This window comes from Pristiophorus japonicus, chromosome 8 (assembly GCF_044704955.1).
Source record: "Pristiophorus japonicus isolate sPriJap1 chromosome 8, sPriJap1.hap1, whole genome shotgun sequence".
NCBI lineage: Eukaryota > Metazoa > Chordata > Chondrichthyes > Pristiophoridae > Pristiophorus > Pristiophorus japonicus.
The window spans coordinates 162,851,070-162,874,164 of NC_091984.1; the positions used below are offsets into that span (position 1 = coordinate 162,851,070).

Consider the following 23,095-nt stretch of genomic DNA (forward strand, 5'->3'; position numbering starts at 1 on the left):
ATATTTCTATGTACTGCTCCTCCGACAGTGCGGTACTGCCCCTCCGACAGTGCAGCACTCCCTCAGTACTGCTTCTCCAACAGTGCGGTGCTCCCTCAGTACTGCCCCTCTGACAGTGCGGTACTGCCCCTTCGACAGTGCGGCGCTCCCTCAGTACTACACTGGAGTGTCAGCCTAGATCATTATGCTCAAGCCTCTGGGATGGGACTTGAAGCCGCGACCTTCCTGACTCGGAGGCGAGAGTGCTGCCAACTCTGTGCTGTATGCTGAGGAAATCAAGGAGAGAGCATGAAAAAATGTTGGCAAGTAAAATGAAGGTAAACCAAAGATGTTTTATAAATACATAAGGAGCAAGAGGATAACTAAAGAAAGAGTAGGGCCTATTAGAGACCTTGAGGGTAATCTGTGTGTAGAGACGCAAGATGTGGGTATGGTTCATAATGAATACTTTTCGTCTGTTTTCACAAAGGAGAGGGTCGTTGCAGACATTGCAATCAGGGAACTATTCGATGAAATAAACACAGTGAGAGAGGAAGTTTTAAGGGGCTCAGCAGCTTTGAAAAGGCCCGGATAAAATGTATCCCAGGCTGTTAAGAGAAACAAAAGAGGAAATAGCAGAGGCTCTGACAATCATTTTCCAATCCACTCTGGCTTCAGGTGTGGTACCAGAGGACTGGAGGACTGCTAACATTGTACCTTTGTTTAAAAATGGAGAAAGGGATAGACAGAGTAATTACAGGTGGTGGGAAAATTATTGGAGAAAATTCTGAGGGACAGGATAAATCTTCATTTAGAAAGACACGGATTAATCAAGGACAGTCAGCATGGATTTGTTAAGGGAAGGCCGTGTCTGACTAACTTGATTTGAATTTTTTGAAGAGGTAACAAGGAGAGTCGATGAGGGCAGTGCGTATGATGTTTGATTATTGTTGGGGTAAAAAGAGGCTTCTCTCCTTCAAGGTGGACTAACTGATATAGTTAATCGACACCTCGCCCGTCTTCCACTGTATAACTTCCACGGAACTGAACATACGAAATCCCAGGTTCATTTATTTTGAACAATTGCAAGGGAAGGTTCAGTTGTGGAAACTCCGAAATACAAGAGTTTTCAAGCATAATTTATACAGGTTTTGAAGAGGAGCTATCCTACAAAATCGTGGATAGGTCTGTTGTTATCAGCGAAGTTACATTGATTTGTCGACTCTTATCAGATGGGCTCTGAGTGGTACATGTAACTGTCCATCTCCCATCATTGTTTTGTTCCATTTTGCCCTCTACCCCAGTCTATCCGACACCTAGGGTGGCTGTACTGGCTTCTTTATCTCTTCCTCAGGGACTTCTAAACTAAACTGCTGACCGGCTGTTTAAGTGTTTCTACGGTTAAGCTAAAGTTTAATGTGTATAAGTGTGCTATACCTATACAAGCAAGTGTTACATACATAGGCAGTTTATAAGTTCACTACCTTCAGCATAATTCAGAGCCCCTGTTTGCAACCTTACAATTTATCACTTACAATTATGGAGCGTCCTCCTCCGTTTCGGCTGTCCTCAAACGTTTGTCACTATCCTGCTCCACGACGACATGCAGGCCGTGATCCTGATCAATAGATCCACCACAGAGTCAATCCACATCCAGACCGAGGTCAAGCAGGGCTGCGTCATCGCCCCAACCCTCTTCTCAATCTTCCTCGCTGCAATACTCCATCTCACTCTCAACAAGCTCCCTGCTGGAGTGGAGCTAAATTGTAGAACCAATGGCAACCTGTTCAATCTCCGCCGTCTCCAGGCCAGATCCAAGGTCGTCCCAACCTCTGTCATTGAACTACAGTATACAGATGACGCTTGTGTCTGCGCACACTCGGAGGTCAAACTCCAAGCCATCGTCAACACCTTCACCGAGGCATACGAAAGCATGGGCCTTATGCTAAACATCCGGAAGACAAAGATCCTCCACCAACCTGCCCCTGCCACACATGACTGCCCCCCGGTCATTAAAATCCACGACGAGGCCTTAGACAATGTGGATCATTTTCCATACCTCGGGAGACTACTATCAGCAAGGCCAGACATCAATGACGAAGTCCAACACCACCTCCAGTGTGCCAGCACAGCCTTCGGTTGCACGAGGAAGAGAATGTTTGAAGACCAAAACCTCAAATCCGGCACCAAGCTCATGGTCTACAGGGCTGTAGTGATACCCACCCTCCTATATGGCTCAAGTGCCGTGGACTATATACAGCAGACACCTCAAAACACTGGAGAAATACCACGAACGCTGCCTCCTCAAGATCCTGCAAATCCATTGGCAGGATAGTCGCACCAACGTCAGTGTTCTCACTCAGGCCAACATCGCCCAGTATCGAAGCACCGACCATGTTCGATCAGCTCCGTTGGGTGGGCCACATCATCTGCATGCCAGACACGAGACTCCCAAAGCAAGCCCTCTACGAGGAGCATCAACACGGCAAGCAAGCCCCAGGTGGGCAGAGGGAACGCTTCAAGGAGCCCTCAAAGCCTCCCTGACAAAGTACAACATCCTCACCGACACCTGGGAATCCCTGGCCAAAGACCGCCCAAGTGGAGGAAGAACATCCGGGAGGGCGCTGAGCACCTCGAGTCTCATCGCCGAGAGCATGCAGAAAGCAAGCGCAAAGACAGCAGAAGGAACGTGCGGAAAACCAGTCCCACCCACCCTTTCCCTCAACAACTGTCTACCCCACCTGTGACAGAGACTGTAATTCCCACACTGGACTCATCAGTCACCTGAGAACTCGCTTTTAGATTGGAAGCAAGTCATCCTCGACTCCGAGGGACTGCCTATGATGATGTAGTGTATATGGATTTTAGCAAGGCTTTTGATAATGTCCCACATGGCAGACTAGCCACGAAAGTAAAAGCCCATGGGATCCAAGGCAAAGTGGCTCGGAGGCAGGAAGCAAAGGGTAATGGTTGATGGATGTTTTTGTGACTGGAAGGGCTCAGGGCAAGGCTCAGTGCTGGGTCCCTTGCTTTTTGTGGTATATATCAATGATTTAGACTTGAATGTAGGGGGTATGATTAAGTAGTTTGAAGATACAAAAATTGGCTGTGTGGCTGATGAAGAAGAAAGCTGTAGACTGCAGGAAGATATCAATGTACTGGTCAGATGGGCAGAACAGTGGCAAATGGAATTCAATCCGGAAAAGTGTGAGGTAATGCATTTTGGGAGGGCTAACAAGGCAAGGGAATACACATTAAATGGTAGGACACTGAGAAGTGTAGAGGAACAAAGGGACCTTGGAGTGCAAGTCCACAGATCCCTGAAGGTTGCAGGCCAGGTAGATAACGTGGTTAAGAAGGCATATGGAATACTTGGCTTTATTAGTCAAGGCAGAGAATACAAGAGCAGGGAGGTTATGCTTGAACTGTATAAAACACTGGTTAGGCCGCAGCTGGAGTACTGCGTGCAGTTCTGGTCACCACATTACAGGAAAGATGTGATTGCACTAGAGGGTACAGAGGAGTACGAGGATGCTGCCTGGACTGGAGAATTTTAGCGATGAGGAAAGATTGGATAGGCTGGGTTTGTTTTTGTGGAACAGAGGAGGCAAAGGGGAGACCTTATTGAGGTATATAAAATTATGAGGGTCATAGGTAGAGTAGATAGGAAGGACCTGTTTCCCTTGGCGGGGGGCATAAATTGTAATTGGGGGGAGGTTTAGAGAGAATTTGAGGGGAAATTTTTTCAAAGGGTGGTGGGGTCTGGAACTCACTGCCTGAAAGGGTCATAGAGGCAGAAACCCTCACCACATTTAAAAAGTACTTGGATGTGCACTTAAAATACCGTAACCTACAAGGCTACGGACCACGAGCTGGAAAGTGGGATTAGTCGGCCAGCGCGGACACGATGGGCCGAAATGGCCTCCTTCTGTGCTGTAAATTTCTATGATTCTGATGAACATGTGTAACAGGGAGGGTTTTGTATTCCTCGGGCTGTGGGGCAGGGGAAGCTCCATAGATGGAAGGAGCTTCACCTAACTCAAAACTAGTACCAATGTCCTTGCAGGTACAGTAATCAGAGCACTGGAGGCTATAACCTGGTATGGGAAGGGATAAAATTAAATAATAGTGCAACAGAAAGCCATCTAAATACTATGTCATGGTGGCATCATGGGACACGTTCAAGAAAGTAATAGAGAAGGAAGAAGAAACAACGAGAAAGCAAAGATATACTGATGAGTGAATGCGTTGGGGCTATCATGTCTGCCAATGTGTAAAGCATCCCATCTTTTGGATGGAATGTTAAACCAAGGTGGATGTAAAAGATCTCACGGCACTATTTTGAAGAGCAGGGGAGTTCTCCCCGGTGTCCTGGGGCCAATATTTATCCTTCAGTCAATATCACTAAAACAGATTATCCGGTCATTATCACATTGCTGTTTGTGGGAGCTTGCTGTGCACAAACTGTCTGCTGCGTTTCCCACATTACAACAGTGACTACACTCCAAAAGTACTTCATTGGCTGTAAAGCGCTTTGGGATGCCTGGTGGTCGTGAAAGACACGATATAAATGCAAGTCCTTCCTTTCTCCCTTTCTCTCTTTCTTTCGAGCGTTAGGAATTGATTTGGGGAATTGGAGGTACTAATTAGAATGGAGGAACCTAATCCTCAGCAGAAACTTGGTTTCGGCCAGAGCAAGTCTCGGAGGAAATATTCTGGATTCCAAACTATTAGGAGAAATAACAAGGAAAAGAAGAGAGGTAGGTTGGCCTCTAAGTACAAGATTTAGCCATAGAAAGGTCAGTTTTTATTAATGGTGGTGCTCAGACATAGTCTGATTTGAATTGCACAGCAAGGGGATCAGTTACGATATTTGGATTATGCTATGGACCACCACATAATGGAGATAATAGTGGATAAGATTTATAGACATTTTAAAGCTTTGCAGTATTAAGAGATCTAATAAACTGGATGGGTGAATGCTTAATCATAAATTTGTTTGGTCAAATATGATGAGGTTCCTAAAACCATAGAAACTTACAGCAGAGAAGGCCATTCAGCCCACTGTGCCTGCGCTGGCTCTTTAAAAGGTGCTTAGTCCCACAGCCCCGCTCTCTGTCTGTAACCCTGTAGGTTCCTCATCCCCCAGTACCTGTCCAATTCCCTGTTAAAATTATTGCTGGACTCAGCTTCCACCACCTTTTCAGGGAGAGCTTTCCCGATCCCGACAACAGAGTGAAAAATCTCCTCATCTCCCCTCGCGATCTTCTGCCAATGATTTAAATCCATGACCTCTGGTTATTGGCCCACACGTCAGGGGAAACATTTTTCTGCATTTACTCTATCAAAACCTCTCATCATATTAAAAACCTCTATTGGGTCACCTCTTAACCTTCTCTGTTCCAAGGAGAGTAGTCCTAACTTTTCCAACCTCTCCTCATAACTGAAGTCCCTCATTCCCGGGGTAACTCCCTCTGTGCCCTTTCTATGACCTTTACATCGGTCCTGGCGCCCAGAATTGTCCACAATATTCCAGCTGAAGCCTAATCAGTGAGTTATAAAGTTCCAGCATGAGCGCTCTGCTTTTATATTCTATTTATTATATTTATAAAGCCAAGTAACCCATATGATTGTAACCACCTTATCAACTTGTCCTGCCACCTTTAATGATTTGTGTATATGAACACCATCTGCTCATCTACACTTTTCAAAATTGTGCCATATTGTCTTTCCATATTAGTCCTCCCAGAGTGCCTCACTTTACACTTCTGATTGAACACTATCTGTCACGCTTCTGCCCATTCCACCATCGTGTCACCTAGAACTATCCTCATCACTGTCTACTACTTTACCAAGTTTTGTATCATCTGCAAACTTTATAATGCTGCTCCCCAAACCCGAATCTAGATCGTTTATAAAAATTGAGAAAAGTAATGGACCCTAAACTGACCCTTAGGAACACCACTGCAAACCAGCTCCCAGTCTGAAAACCATCCACTCCCACCCTTGCTCCCTGTCACTGAGCCAGTTCCTGATCCATCTCGCTACCTGCCCCTTCATTCCATAGGCTTCCATCTTCTTAATAAGCCTCTCTGTGTGGCACTTTGCCAAATGCCTTCCAAAAGTCCATATATGCAACATGTATTGCCCTATCCTGATCAACCTTCTCTGTTATCTCATTAAAGAATTCAATCAAGTTAGTCAGCCACGATTTGTCTTTAACAAATCCATGCTGGCTCTCCTTGATTTAACCCATGCCTTTCCAAATGAAAGCTTATCTTGTCCCTGATGTCATCCAGGGCTGTACCTTTGGCTGCTTCACCTTTTCCCTTCAAAGGAACCTGCCCAGTTTGTGCCTGAACTGTGTCTCTGAATGGCCTCCATTGCTGTTACTGCTGTACCCTGCAATCGCCTTTTCCAATCTATCTATGCGCGGTCCCTTCTTAAACGACTGAAATTAGCTCTTCCCCAGTTCAGCATTTTTGCCTTTTATATTTTAATATGATTATTTTAAACCGAATGATGTCACTGTTAGCTGGATACTCTCGTCCTGTAACACCCTCCACGTGCCCTGGTTCGCTCCCCAGAATCAGATCCAACACTGCTTCCTTCGTCGCTGGACTGGAGACATAGTAATCAAGCAAGTTTTCCTGCACACATCAAATTCTTCTCCTTCCCTACCCCTTTGCACTGTGTTTTCCCAGTCCCTATTAGCCTAATTAAACTCTCCTAATAATCGTACTCTATTTTTGTTACACGTTTTGAAATTTGCCGACAAATTTGCTCCCCTATCCCCTGCTCATTGTTTGCAGATCAATCAAAATGGCCAGCAGTATAACAGCTCCCCCTCTGTTCTCAACTAGCCAAATATTTTCAGTCCTAGATATTGTGTTCCCAACACAGATGAGGCTGCACACAGGGAGGTTAAAGTAACAGTGACCTCAGTCTTTAATAAGACACTCCAGAGTGCGTTAGGGGCCGGCTTATATACAGTGCTCCCCCGGGATGATGGGATCCCTTGGGACTGCAGGGGATGCGCTCCCTGGTGGCGGAACATTGGAGTGCATGCTTTACAGATACACAACATCACACTCTCTTTTCCCCCCCCACCCGCAAAGTTAAAGTGAAAACTATTTACAAGGTGAGGCGGTTGGGAGCCTTTCTTTCCCTGGTGGACCGCCTCGGTACAAATGTCTGTTCTGGTGTGTTGGCTGTGCCCTCGCTGGGCTGTTGAGTGTGATGGGTTCAATTTCCTGGTCAGGGGTGGTGTCGTTGATCCTTTGCGGGGGGGTGGGAGGAGGGAGGAGAGAGGAGGAAGTGATGTTGTGTATCTGTAAAGCATGCACTCCCATGTTCCGCCACCAGGGAGCGCATCCCCTGGATGTGTGTTGTGGGCTCAAAAGGTGGTGTCTGCTGTGGGTTGTTCAGGGCAGTCTGATTTTTTGGGGGGCATTAAAATCATGTAATTTACAAGTGCCCCCTATAAAAGTGGAGGGGGACACTAAAACCCGGCAATTAAAACAAATTAAACTTTAAAACATAAAATCAAATTAAAATTTGGTTGCCGGGGGTGATGATGCACTCCAGTCCCTCCAGCAAGATTTGAACTCTGATCGCTAGATTCAAAATCCAGAGTGCTCACCATTACACCATCGAACCAACGATAGGGCAGTCTGTGAACCGCAGCCTCGTTTGGTCCAGGTGTTTTCTGCAAATTTGTCCATTGTCTAGTTTGACTAGAAACACACTACCTTCTTTAGCTATCACCGTGCCCGCAATGCACTTGGGACCATGTCCATAGTTTAGCACATACACAGGGTCATTCAGATCAATTTCCCGTGACACAGTGGCACGACCATCGTTTACATTTTGTTGCTGCCGCCTGCTCTCTACCTGATCATGCAGGTTGGAGTGAACCAGCAAGAGGCTGGTTTTAAGTGTACCTTTCATGAGTAGCTCAGCCGGGGGCACCCCTGTGAGCGAGTGGGGTCTCGTGCGGTAGCTGAGCAGTACTTGGGACAGGCGGGTTTGGAGTGAGCCTTCTGTGACTCGTTTAAGGCTCTGTTTGATTGTTTGCACTGCCCGCTCTGCCTGCCCATTGGAGGCTGGTTTAAATGGGGCCGAGGTGACATGTTTGATCCCATTGTGGGTCATGAATTCTTTAAATTCGGCACTGGTGAAACATGGCCCGTTGTCACTGACCAGTATGTCAGGCAGGCCGTGGGTGGTAAACATGGCCCTCAGGCTTTCAATGGTGGCGGTGGTGGTGCTTCCCGACATTATTTCACATTCAATCCATTTTGAAAAAGCATCCACCACCACCAGGAATATTTTACCGAGAAACGGGCCCGCATAGTCGACATGGATCCTCGACCATGGTCTGGAGGGCCAGGACCACAAACTTAGTGGTGACTCTCTGGGCGCATTGCTCAACTGAGCACACATGCGGCATTGCCGTACACAGGACTCTTAAGTCAGAGTCGATACCGGGCCACCACACATGAGATCTGGCTATCGCTTTCATCATTACTATACCCAGGTGTGTTCTGTGGAGATCTGAGATGAACGTCTCCCTGCCCTTTTTGGGTAGCACTACGCGGTTACCCCGCAACAGGCAGTCTGCCTGAATGGACAGCTCGTCCTTTCGCCGCTGGAACGGCTTGATTAGCTCTTGCATTTCAACGGGGATGCTGGCCCAGCTCCCATGCAGTACACAGTTTTTTACTAGGGATAGCAGAGGATCTTGGCTGGTCCAAGTCCTAATTTGGCGGGCCATGACAGGTGATTTATCATTTTCAAACACTTCCATGACCATCAACAAGTTTGCAGGCTGCGCCATTTCCACCCCCATGGTGGGCAATGGTAGCCGACTGAGAGCATCCACACAGTTCTCAGTGCCTGGCCTGTGGCGGATGGTATAGTTATACGCTGATAGTGCGAGTGCTCACCTTTGTATGCGGGCTGAGGCATTAGTATTCATCCCCTTGTTTTCAGCGAACAGGGATATGAGGGCTTGTGATCGGTTTCCAGCTCAAATTTGAGGCCAAACAGGTACTGATGCATTTTCTTTACCCCGAACACACACGTTAATGCTGTAGGCCCTCTCGGTCTTAGACAAGTTCCTGGAGGCATAGGCGACAGGTTGCAACTTCCCCGCAACGTTAGCTTGTTGTAATACACACCCGACTCTGTACGACAACGAATCACATGCTAGCACAAGTCTTTTACACGGGTTAAACAATACAAGCAGCTTGTTGGAGCATAAAATGTTTCTGGCTTTTTCAAAAGCGATTGCTTGTTTTTTTCCCCATACCCAGTTCTCACCTTTACGCAATAATACATGTAGGGGCTCTAAGAGGGTGCTTAATCCCGGTAGGAATTTCCAAAATAGTTGAGTCCCAGGAACGACCACAGCTCCATGATGTTCTGTGGCCTGGGCGCATTCCTGATAGCCTCTGTCTTGGCGTCTGTGGGCCGAATGCCGTCCGCCGCGATCTTTCTCCCCAAAAACTCCACTTCTGTTGCCATGAAGACGCATTTCAACCTCTTCAACTGCAGCCCTACATGATCCAGTCGCTGGAGGACCTCCTCCAGGCTTTGTAGGTGTTCGACGGTGTCCTGACCCGTGACGAATATGTCGTCCTGAAAAACTACCGTGGGTGGTACCGACTTGAGTAGGCTCTCCATGTTTCTCTTGAAGATCGCTGCAGCCGACCGAATTCCAAATGGGCATCTGTTGTAGATGAACAGTCCCTTGTTGATGCAGGTGAGGCCCTTCAAAGACTCTTCCAGCTCCTGCGTGTCATGTAAGCCAAAGTCAGGTTGAGCTTGGTGAAAGTCTTGTCTCCTGCCCGCGTTGCAAATAGGTCGTCTGCCTTAGGTAGCGGGTATTGGTCCTGTAGCGAGAAGCAGTTAATAGTTTCTTTATAATCGCCGCAAATCCTGACCGTACCATCACTTTTGAGTTCTGGAACAATCGGGCTGGCCCACTCGCTCAATTCCACTGGGGAAATGATGTCCTCGCGTTGCAGCCTGTCCAGCTCGATTTCCACTCTCTCCCTCATCATGTGAGGTACCGCTCACGCCTTGTGGTGCATGGGTCGTGCCTCTGGGACCAAGTGGATCCGCACCTTCGCCCCAGAAAAGTTTCCAATGCCTGGCTCAAAAAGGGAAGGAAATTTGTTAAGAACCTAGGTACATGAGGCCTCATCGACATGTGATAGCGCTTGGATGTCATCCCAGTTCCAGCGAATTTTGCCCAACCAGCTCCTTCCAAGCAGTGTGGGGCCATCGCCCGGGACAATCCAGAGTGGCAGTTCATGCACTGTGCCCTCGTAGGTGACCTTGACCATGGCGCTGCCCAGGACAGTGATGAGCTCTTTGGTGTACGTTCTCAGTTTTGTGTGGATGGGGCTCAGGGCTGGTCTGAGTGCCTTGTTGCATCACAGTCTCTCAAACATCTTTTTATTCATGATGGATTGGCTAGCGCCAGTGTCCAGTTCCATGGCTACGGGTAAGCCATTCAATTTTACATTTAGCATTATAGGTGGAGATTTTGTCGAAAATGTGTGCACCCCGTGTACTTCAGCATCTGCCTCCTCTCTCTCAGGCTCGAAATTGCTTTGATCCACCATGGACCGATCTTCCTCTGCCACGTGGTGGTTAGCAGGTTTTGCAGAGCTTGCAGCTCGTTGGAGGTGCCCCATTGTTCCACAGCTCTTGCCAACATACCCTTTGAAACGGCATGAATAGGCTGAATGGAAGCCTCCACAACGCCAACAAGGTGTGAATTGCCTTGCATTCATCCTTTGTTGCGGACTCTGAGTCATCTGGGTCACCTGAGGCCTGCTGGCAGTTGCAGACTCCATGATTTCTGCCCTGTACATTTCTGCTCGCAAACACAGTTCCAGTTAATTTATGAACATTGCTAGCACTTGTATGCTGAGAGATTTGTTTGGTGTTATCACTGGTGGACATAAACGCCTGTGCTATCGCAATGGCCTTACTGAGAGTCGGTGTCTCTACAGTCATAAGTTTTCGTAGGATAGTCTCATGGCCAATGCCCAGTACAAAAAAGTCTCTGAGCATCTGCTCCAGGTAACCATCAAACTCACATTGTCCTGCAAAGTCGCCTTAGCTCGGCGATGTAGCTCGCCACTTCCTGACCTTCAGATCGCTGGCACAGATACCTCGCCATCAGCACGTTCTCCCTTGGGTTAAGATGCTCCCGAACCAGTGTACACAGCTCCTCATATGACTTATCTGTGGGTTTCACTGGAGCCAGAAGATTCTTCATGAGGCTGTAGGTCGGTGCCCCGCAGACTGTGAGGAGGACCGCTCTCCTTTTTGCAGCGCTTCCTTCTCCGTCTAGCTCGTTGGCTACAAAGTACTGGTCTAGCCGTTCGACATAGACTTCCCAGTCCTCACCCTCCGAGAACTTCTCCAGGATGCCCACAGTTTGCATTGGATTCGTATACTCGTCGCCAGTTATTGTGTTCCCAACACAGATGAGACTGCACACAGGGAGGTTAAAGTAACAGTGACCTCAGTCTTTATTAAGACGCTCCAGAGTGAGGAACAGGCCTGAGGGGCTGGCTTGTAAACAGTGCTCCCAAGGGATGCTGGGATCTGTTGGGACTTCAGGGGATGCGCTCCCTGGTGGCGGATCATGGGAGTGCATGCTTTACAGATACACAACACTAGAACCATCGATAAATCCTTTCTATTTAGAACTGTAACATCATTCATAATCAATACTGCTACACCCCCTCTATTATTTCTGAATACTTGGGAACCAGGAATATTAAGAGCCCATTCCTTGCCTTGTTTGCGCCATGTCTCTGTTAATGTAGCAATTTGTACTGGCAGCTCACCAACTTTACTAGTTACACTACGGACATTGATTTACATACTATTTACCTGCTGCACACTGCTCGATCTGGTCTGGGAAACCAAGCAAGACTAAAAGCATCCTGAAAGTAAACGCCTCGGATATAGTGACCAGAACCTCATTCGGTTTACATTGAACATAACCCAAAGGAGTCCATGTTGGCTTGGAAGCTTGCTGATTCAATGGGCCCAGATTAATTTATTCAGTACAGAAAAATGATTTACATGCAACTCTTGGCTAAATCAAGGATGGTAGACACTGGACCCTTCTCATAAACGTCAAAACACTCGGAGTGCTCCGATGCTGTGACCACTCAGTCCTGCTAGACCCAGGGACTCCATCCAATGCTGAAAACATCCCTTGTTTTATAAAACCTCTAACTTGCTGTAGGTAACTCCATCAGACATTATGGATGTGAAATAACAAATGCTGTGATCATTTCTGCAGTGGTAACACACCTTTCAGTTATAATCTGTTAAATTTAATTTGGTATAATTGGTATAATTAATAATGGTATATTTAACAATTCAAGTTCTATATCAAATTAAATTTAACATTTATAAAAAAAAAACCTCATCTTTCCTCGCGCCCACCCCCACCTCAGCTGTCATAGAATAGAAGAATCATAGAACGGTCACAGCACAGAGGGACGAGCCCATGCCGGCTCTCTGCAAGAGCACCTCAGCCAGTCCCACTCCCCGCCCTTTCCCCGCAGCCCCTGCACACTTTTTTTCCTTCAGGGACTTATCCAATTCTCTTTTGAAAGCAGTGATTGAGTCTGCCTCCATCACCCTCTCAGGCCGTGCATTCCAGATCCAAACCACTCGCTGCGTAAAAACATTTTTTCTTACAGCGCCTTTGCTTCTTTTGCCAATCACCTTAAATCTGTGTCCTCTGGTTCTCGACCCTTCCACCAATGGGAACAGTTTCTCTCTATATACTCTGTCCAGAACCCTCATGATTTTGAACACCTCGATCAAATCTCCTCTCAACCTTCTTTGCCCCAAGGAGAACAACCCCAGATCCAGCAATGCCTCCTTCCTCATTGTGCCGGAAACTACAACAACAACTTGTATTTATATAGCGCCTTTAACGTAGTGAGATGTCCCAAGGTGCTTCACAGGAGTGTTATGAGATGACAAAATTTGACACCTAGCCACAAAAGGAGAAATTAGGGCAGGTGACCAAAAGTTTTAAGGAACGTCTTGAAGGAGGAAAGAGAGGCGGAGAGGTTTAGGGAGGGAGTTCCAGAGCTTGGGGCCCAGTGAACAGAAACACGGCCACCAATGGTTGCGCGATTATAATCAGGGAAGCTCAAGGGGGCAGAATTAGAGGAGTGCAGAAATCTGGTGTTGGTACTGGAGGAGATTACCGAGAGAGCGAGGTCATGGAGGAGGGATTTGTAAACCAGGATGAGAATTTTGAAATCGAGGCATTGCTATGAGGAAAGATTGGAGATGCTGGGTCTGTTCTTTGGAACAGAGGAGACGAGGTGGAGACCTGATTGAGGTGTATAAAATTATGAGGGGCCTGGAGTGGATAGGATGGATCTGTTTCCCTTGGCAGAGGGGTCAACAACCAGGGGGCATAGATTTAAAGTAATTGGAGGGAGGTTTAGAGGGGACATGAGGGGAAATTTCTTCACCCAGAGGGTGGTGGGGGTTTGGAACTTACTGCCTGAAAGGATGGTAGAGGCAGAAACCCTCACCATATTTAAAAAATACTTGGATGTGCACTTAAAGTGCCGTAACCTACAGGGCTGCGGACCAAGAGCTGGAAAGTGGGATTAGACTGGATAGCTCTTGGCCGGCCGGCATGGACACGATGGGCCAAAATGGCCTCCTTCGTGCTGTAAATTTCTATGATTAACCGGGAGCCAATGTAGGTCAGCGAGCACAGGGGTGATGGGTGAGTGGGACTTGGTGCGAGTTAGGACGCGGGCAGCCGAGTTTTTGATCACCTCTAGCTGGATAGAATGTGGTAGGCCAGCCAGGAGTGTTGGAATAGTCAAGTCTAGAGGTAACAAAGACACGGATGAGGGCTTCAGCGGATGAGCTGAGGCAAGGGCGGAGACGGGTAATGTTACGGAGGTGGAAATAGACGGTCTTAGTTATGCTAACTATACTGATCAAGAAAGCTCTCCTGAACACAGTTCAGAAATTTTTCCCTCTCTGCCCTTTACAGTATTACTATCCCAGTCTATATTAAGTTAGTTGAAGTCTCCCATTATCACTACTCTATAGTTCTTGCATCTCTCTCTAATTTCTCTGCAAATGTTCTCCTCCATAATTTTGCCACTAGTTGGTGGCCTATAGAATGCACCTAGTCGTGTAATGACACCTCTATTGTTTCTCAACTCTAACCAAATAGATTCTGTCCTTGGCCTCTCCAAGACATCCTCTCTCTCCAGCACTGTAACATTCTCCACACTGCCACACCAATACTGCCACACCCCTATCTTTCCTGAACACCCTATATCCAGGAATATTTAGCAATCTGCCCTTATTGGGCTCTTTTCTCAATGGAGTAGAGAAAGTTAAAGATTATTCAAAATTATGAAGGGCTTTGGGAGGATAACCAGTAGTCCATTTCCACTGTTTGATGAAAGAAAAGAAAGACTTGCATTTATATAGCACCTTTCACGACCTCAAAGGACATCCCAAAACACTTTACAGCCAATGAAGTACTTTTGAAATGTAGTCACTGTTGTAATGTAGGAAATGTAGCAGCCAATTTGCACACAGCAAGCTCTCTCAAACAGCAATGTGATAATACCAGCTAACCTTTTTTGTTTTAAGTGATGTTGATTGAGGGCTAAATATTGGCCAGGACACCGGGGATTACTGCCCTAATAGAGAGCAGACGGGGCCTCGGTTTTATGTCTCATGTGAAAGACAGCACCTCAGACAGTGCAGCACTCCCTCAGCACTTGGAGTGTCGGCCTAGATTTTTGTGCTCAAGTCTCGGGACTTAATCCCACAACCTTCTGACTCAGAGGCGAGGGTGCTGCCCACTGAGCCACGGCTGACACTGTTGGACATTGATGGCAGCGACTGATAATACCTTAATGTGTAAGACTGATTCATGGGGGTCCTGATCACTTGAGTGTCTCCAATCCAAACTAAAGTGTTTATTTTGCCCCGCTCCCCGCTCCTTTACGTCCAGTAACGTGAGTGTGAGTGGCTTTAAAATTCTTATTTGATTTGTGTTATTTTTTTCGGTGACATTTTGTTGATGCAGAAATCAGCTGGGAAGTTTATGTTAATGAAAGTTAAAGTATTTCAATTTGTCATCCACAGCTTGCACAGTTCGAAGTTCCGAAAGAGGAAGGGCAGCCTGAATAGTGAATGCAGACTGCCCACGTCATCAGAAGAATACATGAAAGGGATTGAAGAAATCAGCTGACCATTTGTATTGAGTTTGGGGAATTGCTGCCTATTGTGGGGAAGGAAACAGTTTGAAATGCAGCCAGACCTTTAGGTTACATATGCCAAAGTGGCAGCTGGCCACACTGCAGTGATGACATTGCTGTCAGCTTCTCCTGAGCAGTGTTTGGGACTCGACATGTGGGCAAAGAAATTGTATTAACTTAAGTCACTGCACCAATAAAATCTGCACAAGAAGCTTTGATCCAAATTGTAAACGTTTCAACAACCATTGATGGAACTGTCTTAAACTTTGTTAGTATTGGCATGATGTGACCAGAGACCTGAGAGGCATTTCACACAACATTCTGACCAAACAAGTTTGTTAAACACCCTTTTTGCACTTGTGCTTCCTGTTAGATTGGGATGGGGAGAAGCCAGGTTCGAACAACAATTAGCATTTGCCAATAAACAGACCAGCACTGCATCATCTGTTCACAAGCCACACTGAACAAGTGTCCCCATTGTTTGGGGCTTGATAGCAGTCAGGTCACAATATTACTCCTTGCTGGCTGCTTCCTGTCACCCTGCCAGCAGTCTGGGGGAAGCTAATGGTGGCTACACTGACAGTATAGTGTACACAGTGCCTTGGAGCAATGGGGCAAGGGTGGTCCATCAACAAACGGCACCATTTGACTCAAAATCGACATTATTGACTCATTAGTTCATAAACTCGACCATTGTTTCTAGTTGTACAGCACTTCAATTTTCCCTTTTTGTATTTACTCAATAAAGTCCCTTTGCATATCATCGGTGTGTTTATTCATAAACTGAACACCGTGTCTAAAGCAGCAATTTCGTGTTCCAAGAGCCAATGTCATCCAAGGTGGCAGGTGTATTTACACCAGTGACAGAAATTACAGCACCCCGCCCCGCTCCCGCTCTCTACCCTCCCCGCCCCGCTCTCTTCCCCTCCTTGCCCCGCCCGGCTCTCTCCCCTCTCCGCCCGGCTCTCTCCCCTCTCCGCCCGGCTCTCCCTCTCCCTGCCCGGCTCTCTCCCCCTCCCCGCACGGCTCTCTCCCCCTCCCCGCCCGGCTCTCTCCCCCGCTTTCTTCCGCCCCCCCCCCTGCTCTCTTTCTCCCCGCTGCGCCCCGTTCTCTACCCTCCCCGCCCCGCTCTCTTCCCCCCTCCGGTGGCTGTACAAAGTAAATGCAAATTTACATATATAACAACACTCCCCCCAAAGTAAATAGTGTAACTATTTACAAGGTGAGTTGATCTGGGGCCCTTCTTGCCCTGGTTGATCATCTCGGTGTGAAAGCTGGTGTTGGATCATTTGTTGGGCTCTCGCTGGGCTGCCTGGTGTGTTGGGCCCTGCAGGGCTGCTGTGGATGATGGGTTCTGCTTCGTGGCCAACTTGGTGTCGGTTGCCACTGGTGTGTGTGTTGGGGGATCAAAAAAGGTAGGGTTCAAGGTGGGTTGCTCAGGGTATCCGTGAATCTGAGTTTGATTTGGTCCAAGTGTTTCCAGTGAATGAGTCTATTTGAAAGTTTGACCCGAAACACCCTGCTTCCCTCTTTGGCCACGACAGTGGCAGGAAGCCACTTGGGACTTGTCCATAATTTAATACAAATACAGAATCATTGATTTCAATCTCGCGTGATACATTTGCTCTAACATGGTATGCATTTTGTTGAAGCTGCCTGCTCTCTACCTGTTCATGTAGCTCAGGGTGAACTAACGAAAGCCTTGTCTTAAGTGCTCTTTTCATGAGCAGTTCAGTCGGTGGGATCCCAGTGAGTGAATTGGGTCTCGTGCGGTAGCTAAGCAGGACTCGGGATAGGCAAGTCTTCAGTGAGCCTTCAGTTACCCTCTTCAAGCCTTGCTTGATGGTTTGCACTGCTCTCTCTGCCTGACCATTAGACACTGGTTTAAATGGAGCAGATGTGACATGTTTGATCCCGTTACAGGTCATAAATTCTTTGAACTCAGCACTGGTAAAACATGGCCCGTTGTCGCTCACCAGGACATCTTGTAGGCTGTGTGTGGCAAACATGGCCCGTAGGCTTTCAGTAGTGGCAGCGGACGTGCTAGCCGACATTATCTCACATTCAATCTACTTGGAGTACGTGTCTACAACCACAAGGAACATTTTACCCAAGAACGGGCCTGCATAGTTGACGTATACCCAAGACCATAAACTTAGCGGCGCCTCCCTGAGTGCATTGCTTAACTGCAAGCATGTATTAATCTGTGAACGCAGGACTCTAAGTCCACATCAATACTGGGCCACCACACGTGGGATCTGATTATTGCTTTCATCATTCCGATGCCTGGTGGGTTCTGTGGAGGTCATTGATGAAGGTGTCTCTGCCCTTCTTGGGGACCACTACTCGATTGCCCCACAGAAGGCAGTCTGCTTATATAGACATTTCATTTTTGCGCCGCTGGAACAGCTTTATCTCTTCCTGCATTTCCACTGGGACACTGGACCAGCTCCCGTGAAGCACACAACTTTTGACTGGAGATAATTAGGGGTCCTGGCTTGTCCAGGTTTTGATCTGCCGAGCAGTGACGAGTGATTGCTCACTCTCCAATGCTTCCATAGCCATGGCTAGATCTGCGGGCTGTGCCATTTCCATCCCCGTGGTGGGCATTGGCAGCCTACTGAGAGCATCGGCACAGTTTTCTGTGCCTGGCCTGTGGTGGATGGCGTAGTTGTACACGGACAACGTGAGCGCCCATCTCTGGATGCGGGCCGATGCATTGGTATTTATCCCTTTACTCTCAGAAAACAGGGATATAAGTTGGTTCTGGTCAGTTTCCAATTCGAATTTTAGCCCAAACAGGTATTGATGCATTTTCTTTATCCCATAGGCACATGCTAACGCTTCTTTTTCAATCATGCTCTAGGCTCTCTCAGCCTTAGATAGACTCCTGGATGCATAAGCAACTGGTTGCAGTTTCCCGAAATCATTAGCTTGTTACACACCTGACGCCATATGACGATGCATCATATACTAGTACCAAATGCTTACATGAATCATACAACACAAGCAATTTGTTTGAGCATAACAATTTTCTCGCTTTTACAAAGGCATTTTCTTGGCTTTTGCCCCAAACCCATTCGTCCCCTTTTCATAGTAAGCCATATAGTGGTTCTAGCAGTGTGCTGAGACCCAGTAAGAAGTTACCAAAGTAGTTCAAGTGTCCCAGAAATGACCGCAGCTCCGTCACGTTCTGTGGCTTCGGTGTGTACTCAATTGCCTCCGACTTCGCGTTGGTGGGCCTGATGCCGTCCGCCGCAATCCTCCCCAAGAATTCCACTTCAGGCGTCAGGAAAACGCACTTCGAGCCTTTTAACCTGAGCCCCACGCGGTTGAGTTGACTAAGAACCTCCTCCAGGTTCTGCAGATGCTCGACTGTGTTCCGACCTGAGACTAAGATGGCATCCTGGAAGACCACGGTGTGCGGGACCGACTTCAGTAAACATTCAATGTTTTTCTGGAATATCGCCGCCGCTGATCGGATTCCAAATGGGCATCTGTTATAAACAAGGAGATCTTTGTGTGTGTTGATGCAGGTGAGGGCCTTCGATGATTCCTCCAGTTCCTGAGTCATGTAGGCTGAAGTCAGATCCAGCTTCGTGAACGTCTTTCCTCCCGCCAGCATTGCAAAGAGGTCATTGGCATTTGGTAGTGGGCATTGGTCCTGCAGGGAGAAACGATTGATCGTTACTTTGTAATCGCCACAGATTCTGATGGTGCCGTCTCCCTTAAAGACTGGGACAATAGGACTGGCCCACTCGCTGAACTCGATCGGTGAAATGATGCCCTCTTGTTGCAGCCGGTCTAGCTCGATCTCTACCCTTTCATCATATACGGTACTGCTCGCGCCCCCGGAATTAGGTGGATCTGCAATTTTGCTCCTTGGAATTTCCCGATGCCTGGTTCGAACAGCGAAGGAAATTTGTTTAAGACCTGGGCACACGAAGTGTCGTCTGCGGGTGATAGCGCTCGGACGTCGTCCCAGTTCCAGCGTATCTTTCCCAGCCAGCTCCTGCTGAGCAGCATGGGACCATCGCCCGGTACCACCCAGAGTGGTAGCTTGTGCACCGCTTCATCGTAGCAGACCTTTACGGTAGCACTGCCGATTACAGGAATCAGTTCTTTCGTGTAAGTTCTTAGTTTCGTGCGAACTGGAGTTAATACTGGCCTTGAGGCCTTGTTGCACCACAACCTTTCAAAAGTCTTTTTGCCCATGATGGACTGGCTTGCGCCCGTGCCCAGCTCCATTGACACCGGGAGTCCATTTAGTTCAACATTCAGCATTATCGGGGGACAATTCATGGTGAATGTGTGCACCCCATGTACCTCTGCCTCCTCAGTCTGAGGCTCTGGTTCATCGTGATCCTCCATGGATCTGTCCTCCTCTGCAACATGGTGGTTTGCAGGTTTAACAGGCTTTGCAGCTTGCTTGAACACTCTTTCGAGGTATCCCATTGTTCCACAGCCCTTGCAAACGTACTCTTTGAATCGGCATGAATGGAAACGATGATCACCCCCACAGCGCCAACAAGGTGTTAATGGCCTTGCATTCATCACCCTTGATGGTGGACTCTGTCATCTGTGGACGTGCAGCTGCAGGTACGTGTGACCTGCCCTGTACGTTACAATTCAAAAACAACATCACTTTGTTCACAGTACTTGTAACAACACTTGTGTGCTGAGAGATTTGCTTCGTATTGTCACTGGTGACAATGAACACCTGGGCTATCGCTATGGCCTTACTCAAGGTTGGGGTTTCTACAGTCAAACATTTGCGAAGTATAGTTTCGTGGCCACTGCCAAGTACGAAAAACTCTTCCTTCAAATTCGCAATGTCCTGCAAGGCATCTTAGCTCGGCGACATAACTCGCCACTTCCTGGTCTTTAGATCTTTTGTAGGTGTAGAACCGGTACATCGCCATCAGAACTTTCCTTTGGGTTCAAATGCTCTCAGACCAGTGTGCACAAATCGTTGTATATCTCCGTGGGTTTCACTGGAGTGAGCAGATTCTTCATGGGGCCATACGTTGGTGCCCCACAGATGGTGAGAAGGATTGCCCTTCATTTGGCAGCGCTCTCTTTCCCATCTAGCTCATTGGCCACGAAGTATTGGTCGAGTCGCTTCACAAAAGCAATTTCCCAATCATCTCCCTCCGAGAATTTCACCAGGATGCCCACTGTTCTCTGCATCTTTGGGTTCGCTATCTGTATCTCGTCGCCAGTTGTTGTGTATGGAGAAAGAGTCAGACTCAACACTGTGAGCTCAAAGTAAAGTGTGACCGTAGTCTTTTATTGCAGGTCTCCAGAGTGCTTCTCCAACCTATGAAGCCTCCTTAAATACCTGTGCTCGCAAGGGATTATGGGATCCCTTGGGACCCCAGGGGATGAGCCCTCTGGTGGCGGTACAGAGTAAATACAAGTCCACATATATAATAGTAAGTGCCAGAATGGCTCAGTCTTCTGACTCGTAAGGTTGTGGGTTCAACCCTCAGTTGTGTGAAGTGCTTTGATATATTTCTAAGACATGTTATATAAGGTTGAGTTTTACTCTGGTTGGACAGAGAACAAGAGAATACAATTGAACACAATAGTTATCCCCACTTCGTGTTATGATTTCTCTGGAGTTAAAAAGTAAAAGCTTAGATGAATAAACAGCGCAGAGTCAGCTGAGGCTCAGTGGGTAGAACACTCCAAGTCAGAAGGTCGTGGGATCAAGTCCCATTCCAGGAACTTGAGCACAAAATCTTGGCCGACACTCCAGTGTAGTACTGAGGGAGCGCCACACTGTCGGAGGGACAGTACTGAGGGAGTGCCGCACTGTCGGAGGGGCAGTGCTGAGGGAGTGCCGCACTGTCGGAGGGGCAGTACTGAGGGAGCGCCGCACTGTCGGAGGGGCAGTGCTGAGGGAGTGCTGCACTGTCGGAGGGGCAGTACTGAGGGAGCGCCGCACTGTCAGAGGGGCAGTACTGAGGGAGTGCCGCACTGTCGGAGGGGCAGTACTGAGGGAGCGCCGCACTGTCAGAGGGGCAGTACTGAGGGAGTGCCGCACTGTCGGAGGGGCAGTACTGAGGGAGTGCCGCACTGTCAGAGGGGCAGTACTGAGGGAGTGCCGCACTGTCAGAGGGGCAGTACTGAGGGAGTGCCGCACTGTCGGAGGGGCAGTACTGAGGGAGTGTCGCACTGTCGGAGGGGCAGTGCTGAGGGAGTGCCGCACTGTCAGAGGGGCAGTACTGAGGGAGTGCCGCACTGTCGGAGGGGCAGTACTGAGGGAGCGCCGCACTGTCAGAGGGGCAGTACTGAGGGAGTGCCGCACTGTCGGAGGGGCAGTACTGAGGGAGTGCCGCACTGTCAGAGGGGCAGTACTGAGGGAGTGCCGCACTGTCAGAGGGGCAGTACTGAGGGAGTGCCGCACTGTCGGAGGGGCAGTACTGAGGGAGTGTCGCACTGTCGGAGGGGCAGTGCTGAGGGAGTGCCGCACTGTCGGAGGGGCAGTACTGAGGGAGTGCCGCACTGTCAGAGGGGCAGTGCTGAGGGAGTGCCGCACTGTCGGAGGGGCAGTACTGAGGGAGTGCCGCACTGTCAGAGGGGCAGTACTGAGGGAGTGCCGCACTGTCGGAGGGGCAGTACTGAGGGAGTGCCGCACTGTCAGAGGGGCAGTGCTGAGGGAGTGTCGCACTGTCGGAGGGGCAGTGCTGAGGGAGTGTCGCACTGTCGGAGGGGCAGTGCTGAGGGAATGCCGCACTGTCGGAGGGGCAGTCTTTCGGATGAGACATTAAACCGATGCCCTGTCTACTCTCTCAAGTGGACGTACAAGATCCCAGGGCACTATTTGGAAGAAGAGCAGGGGAGTTGTCCCCGGTGTCTTGGGACCAATATTTATTCCTCAATCAACATCACTGAAATATGATCTGATCATTGTGAGCTTGCTGTGGGATCTTGCTGTGCGCGGTGCCCCTCCCCCAGCGATCCTGGGTCTGTCGAGCGAGGCCGCACGGGCGGAACTTTTCCCCGGGCCCGGGTTGGGGGGCCGCCCGGACCGGTTGCTAGGGCGCGGTCCGTTCCGGTGCCCAGCCGGATGTGAGTGTTGCGGGCCGGGCGATGGCGGCGGCAGAGCGGGAGGCCGGGCCCGGTGACAGCAGGGGCCGCGCGGCCGGGGAGGGCGGTGGGCAGGACAGCACGTTCGAGTGTAACATCTGCCTGGACACCGCCAAGGACGCGGTGATCAGTCTGTGCGGCCACCTCTTCTGGTGAGGGGAGAGAGAGAGACTGGGGGGAGGGAGAGAGAGAGAGAGAGAGACTGGGGGGAGGGAGGGAGAGAGAGAGAGCGACTGGGGGGAGGGAGGGGGAGAGAGAGAGCGACTGGGGGGAGGGAGGGGGAGAGAGAGAGAGACTGGGGGAAGGGAGGGGGAGAGAGAGAGAGACTGGGGGAAGGGAGGGGGAGAGAGAGAGAGACTGGGGGAAGGGAGGGGGAGAGAGAGAGAGACTGGGGGAGGGAGAGAGAGAGAGAGAGAGACTGGGGGGAGGGAGGGGGAGAGAGAGAGAGACTGGGGGGAGGGAGGGGGAGAGAGAGAGAGACTGGGGGGAGGGAGGGGGAGAGAGAGAGAGACTGGGGGGAGGGAGGGGGAGAGAGAGAGAGACTGGGGGGAGGGAGGGGGAGAGAGAGAGACTGGGGGGAGGGAGAGAGAGAGAGAGAGAGACTGGGGGGAGGGAGAGAGAGAGAGACTGGGGGGAGGGAGGGAGAGAGAGAGAGAGACTGGGGGGAGAGAGAGAGAGAGAGACTGGGGGGAGCGAGGGGGAGAGAGAGAGACTGGGGG

At 49.1% G+C, this 23,095-nt stretch overlaps 2 protein-coding genes across 2 annotated transcripts in view; both read left to right on the plus strand.

Moving 5' to 3' along the window:
• The window catches only part of mycbp (MYC binding protein), an 82,510-nt gene extending 66,466 nt beyond the window's left edge, over nt 1-16,044 (plus strand). The window contains exon 5 of the mRNA XM_070888302.1: nt 15,169-16,044. Coding sequence (XP_070744403.1) covers nt 15,169-15,213 — 45 coding nt within the window. The 3' untranslated portion in view covers nt 15,214-16,044. The remainder of the gene's footprint in view (nt 1-15,168) is intronic.
• Nucleotides 16,045-22,334: 6,290 nt separating this feature from the next.
• The window catches only part of rnf185 (ring finger protein 185), a 36,277-nt gene continuing 35,516 nt past the window's right edge, over nt 22,335-23,095 (plus strand). The window contains exon 1 of the mRNA XM_070887490.1: nt 22,335-22,528. Within this exon, the coding sequence (XP_070743591.1) occupies nt 22,380-22,528 (149 nt within the window). The 5' untranslated portion in view covers nt 22,335-22,379. The remainder of the gene's footprint in view (nt 22,529-23,095) is intronic.